At 38.9% G+C, this 6,000-nt stretch overlaps 1 protein-coding gene across 1 annotated transcript; it reads right to left on the bottom strand.

Moving 5' to 3' along the window:
* Positions 1-1,768: 1,768 nt before the first annotated feature.
* Positions 1,769-3,138, bottom strand: LOC134744777 (protein D2-like). The gene is made up of 4 exons (XM_063678688.1): positions 2,732-3,138; positions 2,378-2,470; positions 2,216-2,270; positions 1,769-2,018 (listed from the first exon to the last, which is right to left on the bottom strand). Exons 1-4 carry the CDS (start codon positions 2,954-2,956, stop codon positions 1,825-1,827), a joined length of 567 nt encoding a protein of 188 aa, XP_063534758.1. The 5' UTR covers positions 2,957-3,138; the 3' UTR covers positions 1,769-1,824.
* Between the last annotated feature and the right edge of the window lie 2,862 nt (positions 3,139-6,000).

The raw sequence follows: 6,000 nt of genomic DNA on the forward strand, positions 1-6,000 counted from the left end.
CAAGTTTCCACAGATAGAAACTGCGTAAAGTGCATGGTGTGCGAAATTACAACTAATAATACTTACTAACTTATAAATATACTTTACTTATCTTACCAGAGAGGGAAAATTGGTTTAAACAGTTAACAAGAAGAACAAAAGAGAGAAAAAAGAACAGGATAGAGATACAATGTTGAGTTAACACTTTTTCCACTGTTAACACTTAAAAGTGGGAAAAGTCCTGAGTCATTAGCTTACGTATCGAACTAAAGCTATCGCAGAACAGATCGATGAGATCATGATGTTTGCAAAGCTGATTGAAAGACTTACCAACTCTTAGAAGGAAGGAGTTTTTCCTGTAATTAGTATGAACGGAGGGAATATGGAAGGTTTTTTTGGTGCGAGAGGATATGCGTGGGGGGACTGTGAAATTCAAGTTGGCTAGTAGATCAGGACAGCCTACATGGTTCTGAGCAATTTTCATAATATATATTACGTCGGATATATTACGCCGGATGTAGAGAGGTAGCAGATGAAGTTTTGCACAATGCTGTTTATAACTTTGTTTTGGAATTTTGAATTTAAATCTCAGAGAACGAATAAACTTTTTTTGAACTCTTTCTATTTTATAAATATAGGTGTCATAACAAGGGTTCCAAACCTGAGAGGCGTATTCGAGATGGCTTCTTACAAATGCGCAATAGACAATTTTAATTGATTTTAACGTATTAAAGTTCTTGCACGATCTTGTGATAAAACCAAGTGCCTTAAAAGCTTTATTGACTATTGAATCCACGTGCCGATCAAAAATCAACTTATTGTCCATTAAGACACCCAAGTCCCTTATCTCACTACACTTGGAAATAATCTCATTTTTTAACATATAGTTATAATTAAAGACATTGCGCTTTCGAGTAAAGGAGATGGCAAAACATTTGGACACATTTATATCTAGTTTATTGACAGCGCAATATTGATCTAGTCTAAGAAGATCTTCTTGAAGGTAAGTAGCGTCAAGAGCGTTATTGACTATCCGGAAGACTTTCATATCGTCGGCAAATAAAAGAATATTTGAGTGTATAAAGCATTGGGAAATATCATGTATAAAAATGGTGAATAATAGTGGTCCAAGAAGAGATCCTTGGGGCACTCCTGAAGGGATTTCCACCCATGATGATGAGAATCCGTTCAAAACAACCGCTTGAGACCTGTTCAATACATAGGAGGAGATTATAGGTATCAAAGGATTGATTCACCCCGCGCCGCATCGCTTCGCTTTGCGTTCGCGTGTTGTTCGCCTGCGTAGTACATGTACGCTGCGTAAGAGGCGTGAGGTAGACCCGCGGCACAAAAATCGTGATGCTTTACTACTAATGTTTACGTTTTAAGAAAAAATCAAATACATAATGTTTCTTGATATTATAAAATTTTATTTTACAACAATTTGTCGCCTGCACTTGTATTGGTAGGGGCATAGGTATACAGATTCCTCCAGGGATAGATGCCTACCTCTCTGCGCTCCCCTTGTCACAGTTGTCACACGTGTCCTGCATGTTCAGTACTACGTGTGTACTACGTCTCACCTCGTCGCGCGCGACTTGATACCTATGTTAAACCGTTCGAGACGAAGCATAATGTGCTAGACGTGCAGTGCAGTTCTTACAACCATTTCAAAAACTTGTATCTCTTTCCGTTTTGAGAGTTTTAGACAGATGTCTCTTGCAATCTTTTCTTTGATGCTGAGTTGTGTAGCTTGGTAACCGAGAAATGTGGCGCTATTTAGAACCATAGATTAGTCTATGTTATTCTAGAACTGCCCACGGAATTAGTATTACATAGCGCCATCTAGTACTGCACGCGGAACTGCGTCGCCGCGACCGGACCGCAGAGGTTCTTTCCGCGCATCCAATCGGAGATGGAGAACCGGTGGCGGCTGAGCCCGGCGTGCGGCAAGAAGTTGTTGCCGTCGGCTTGCTCGTACAGCAGCGTCATGTAGCGATGCGCGCCTGTGCCGATAGGTGGCGCTGGGAGTCTGTAAGCTAAGTAAAAATACGAATCAAACCACTTCCTCAAAAGAGTCAATAGTAAAAAACGCAAGAAGGGTTTAAATGCTATTTTACCGTGGCTGGTCACATTTTCCGCACCCAACCCATACCTCGAATATTCTTATGAATATTCGAGGCATTTCGAGTAGTTTAAAAAATACCAATAAGACAGGTAGGTTTTTGTTACTTACGGCGGTAATCGACTCCATTGGTTTTACTGCCCTCCTTAGCTTTTAAAGCAGTACCCTGCGGCAAAAATTGTACTTATTACTTAGTTTTAATCGAAACCTAACATACCTAATAAGCTGTAACTTAATAGGCAAAGTTATTAACTGCGTGAAAATAAGACTTACTGGAACGTTGAACTTCAACATGTGAAGGTAAAACTCTCCGTCCAATTGCGGCGGAGCATCTGGGTCCACCATAAAAATGGTGTAGTACTTTTTCTGCAATTAATTTAACTGTATAATGAAAAATCTAAAATTTAGTTTCTACATAAATGCAGCCCTTACTACGCTTGGCTAAAAATCCAATAGTTAGGCTCTAATATTCTTAGATTTGGAACTTCTGCACGATTAAGGGCATGGGGTTGGTCGAGATTGAAGTTAACTGTTGAACGACTGGGTAAGTAAGTACCTACCTAACTACTAATAAATTTTTCTAGTTTTTTTTAATTTTATGGTTAATCACAATGGTTAGGTACTTACAGAGTCAGCCAAGTCATATTGGAATAATGGTTCCTCGATGAACACTTGCTTCGGCAGCAGCACGTCACAGTTGTGATCGTCGACTATCGTCCCTCCAATACTGGTGATATTGAGACCCGTCAAGTGGTCGCATCCTTCCAACAGACTCTTTACTTCTGTCAAGAAACACTCATCTGATAATCCGTAAACAGAGAAAAGTAGCAATAATCCTAGATTAATACTCATAGTGGGTTGTAAGCCAGAACATAAATTGAATCGCTTTTGGAGTTGAAAACAATGTTGGTACGATCGGTTTGACGTCTTGTTATGAAAACTTACATCAACTAAGCGGCTATGTGCGTGATAAGGGTTGTAAACAATATTTGTTACAGCAACTCCCAGTATTAGGGTACAGTTCAAGGCAGATGTTGATCTTTAAAATGGAACCTTGATCAATAGTAAACTATGGTACGTAACTTTGCTTTTAGTCAGAGTAAAGTAAATAGTAAATGAGTATCTTATTATACTGTAGGTACCTATATTAAAATTATAATTTCAGTAGGTATATAAATAATACTTAGGTAACCTGAATGGTCTAATTTGGGGGTCCAAGTTTACTTCAGGGTCGCTAAAACCACAACCAATTGGGTGGTGAATTCTTAGGGAGCAAAAATTGTAGGTAGTGAATTTTCTGAAAGATACGTAGGTACGTAGAGCACCTACTCGTGTAGGTTATATTTATATTTATCTTTTGGTTCTAGTTGTAACCAGTATAATCTGTGGATTTTTAACCTCATTGTTGACAACCGTCATTTTCTCTACCACCAGCTTGGAATCCTGTAGTCCATCTGATAAAGGAGCAAGCGAGACATAGACTGTGAGACCTTAGTGTTGGATGATGCTGGACATTCTGATGTTTTGAAAAGATGTGTCCCGCCGGGTTTGTTGCCGGTCCCATATTGGGATACCCTCCTACAATTTAGTAGGGAATTAAATCTTCTCGGGTCCGTGGTGTAGGGTTGGAGCCGGCGTAGTTTTTATCGCGTATATATATATCTTTACTTGAAAATAATTGTAGTGTATAACTAGCCTTATGAACCGATTTTGCATGTACAACCAGCCTTAAAGTTTGTAGTCTATGATTGTTCATTATTTTAGTATGTGGGTATTTTTGCACTTTGTAATTTTTCCTCAGTCACCCGTTGACCACGAACGCTGTAAAGGGTTCGAAACGTCGGGATGTATTATAAATTCAATATACGCGATATAATCCGTTTTCATAGTTTTATTTCATGAGTAACTATCGCGGTAACCGAAGACAATATTAACCGTCATTTTGATTATGTGTCTTTTTATTTATTATTTATTAACTTTTGACAAGAGAAAAAACTGTCAGAACGTAGTGAATGATTATAATGCTCTTTACTGTCAATCGCGTGGATTTAAATAACGTATATTGAATTAAGGAGCACAGAGTAATTAAAAAAAAATTAGAATGCAATCAGAACCCCAGCGTCTAGATCATTTGCTATCAGTGAGACATACGTCCTCCGAAATCTCTCTGCGGATTCGTTGCGCCCGCAGCTGGTGCCGCGACCATTGGAATCTATTGAGTACTCCACAGCTGCGCAGAAGAGTAAAATACCAACTTTACAAATCTTTCATCCGACCAATCCTCACTCACGGCTGTGAACTATGGACTTTGGACAAGCGCAATAAGCAAAAACTCCAGAGATTTGAACTTTCAATCCTTTTGGAAATCTACAAGTCGAAGTACCCTCGCCGACACCCTAAACGAGGACGACCGAATTCTAAGATTGTATTTTCTAATTATAGAGGTATAAGAATTATTGATTATCTTACAACTGAACGGCCAACTTGGAAAGACATTTGGTGTATTGAACATAGAATTCTGGATGACATAGAGAGTAGCAGCGACATGCAAAGGAAATCTGTGCTTTGGTGGGACTGTCCTCGAAAACTAGCCCCCACTAACAAAAGAAAAGAAATCACATCGAAGGATAAAGGTGTTCATATTTATACATAGGTAAGATTCATAATATATTAATATTTAGACACTGTACAGTATTTGGCCACGTCTTCCGCAGAACCTTGTCAATGACTGCTGATACTCATAGAAAAAAATAATCAGCCGCATAATTATAGGTACACTTCGTCAAACGGAACCATTGGTGAGCATATAGGTATATAGAACCAAGTAAATTTTATTTATAGACTGTTATATTGCATCACTTTGAAATAGTAATAAAATATTGATGGGTGTAGGATCTTAGGAATCTACTTGATTGGCCGTATAGGGGTCTCTTTTATTACGAAAGAATCACGCTCCTCAGGCTATGAAATCAATGAAATGAAATGAATTTACGGCGTTTTTATTAGTTAATTTTTCTTACCACTTGTAATATATTTATACTCTAATTCTGCTTCATCCATCCACATAAAATAAAACTAATCGTTTGACCTGAGGTTTAAATAGGCGTTATAAAAATAAATTGCTTATCTTCGGACCCCTCGGGGTGCCATAATATCGAGTTATTAGTGTGGAGTGGACACAAATTGACCATCCTGTGTAATCGACGTGTCAGGTGACGTAAGCGACTCGTCAGCTCTGCGCCTCGGGCTAATTGATCCACATATATCTATAACTATTACAAATACCTATATGGTACGAGTACAAGCTCATAGAGGTTCGATATCTATAGGTAGGTATTTTGTGAAATGTCAATAAGAACGTTTTCTAATTGCAAGAAATGTTTATTTTATGTACCTACTTTTTACTGTAGACATATTTAGTGTAGGCACAGAATAAGTAATAGGTAGTATTATCATTTAGAACGGCCACGCACCGCCCCGCCCTGATTCGAATTACTTCGCCCCGCGACAGCAGATTGACGACCTTTTGCCAACCGCTCAGTACTGTTTTTAAGCAACTTACTCACACAATGACGCATGCCGCGTGTACAGACGTGTCGTTCTGCCGTTCACACATAGAAACGCAAGTAATTTTTGATGTATAGCGTGTCCGCCCTGTGGTGTAGGTTACCATTTGCCCAACATCTGTAGGTCAATTTTGTACATTGACTCTGTCTGTATCGCAGGCTCATTATTATTTTGCTGTCCCGCTCGCACAGTGTCATTGACCGCCGACATCATGAGCGACACAGCAATATACCTAATTATACGCGCGTGGGATAGAGATAGGAACGGGCAGGTTAATGTATGAAATTTCTTGTGATAAGCGTCCTTCCTTTAGTAGTAATAGACAATCT

The sequence above is a fragment of the Cydia strobilella genome, chromosome 10 (genome assembly GCF_947568885.1).
Source record: "Cydia strobilella chromosome 10, ilCydStro3.1, whole genome shotgun sequence".
NCBI classification, from domain to species: Eukaryota; Metazoa; Arthropoda; class Insecta; order Lepidoptera; family Tortricidae; genus Cydia; species Cydia strobilella.

What these genes read in the sequence shown, in the direction of transcription:
- LOC134744777 (XM_063678688.1), bottom strand. Translation starts at nt 2,956, where the DNA reads ATGAGTATTAATCTAGGATTATTGCTACTTTTCTCTGTTTACGGATTA. An exon ending in TGTTGAAGTTCAACGTTCCA is followed by an intron (nt 2,271 to 2,377) that starts GTAAGTCTTATT and finishes TTTTTGCCGCAG; the next exon opens with GGTACTGCTTTAAAAGCTAA. An exon ending in CAATGGAGTCGATTACCGCC is followed by an intron (nt 2,019 to 2,215) that starts GTAAGTAACAAA and finishes ATTTTTACTTAG; the next exon opens with CTTACAGACTCCCAGCGCCA.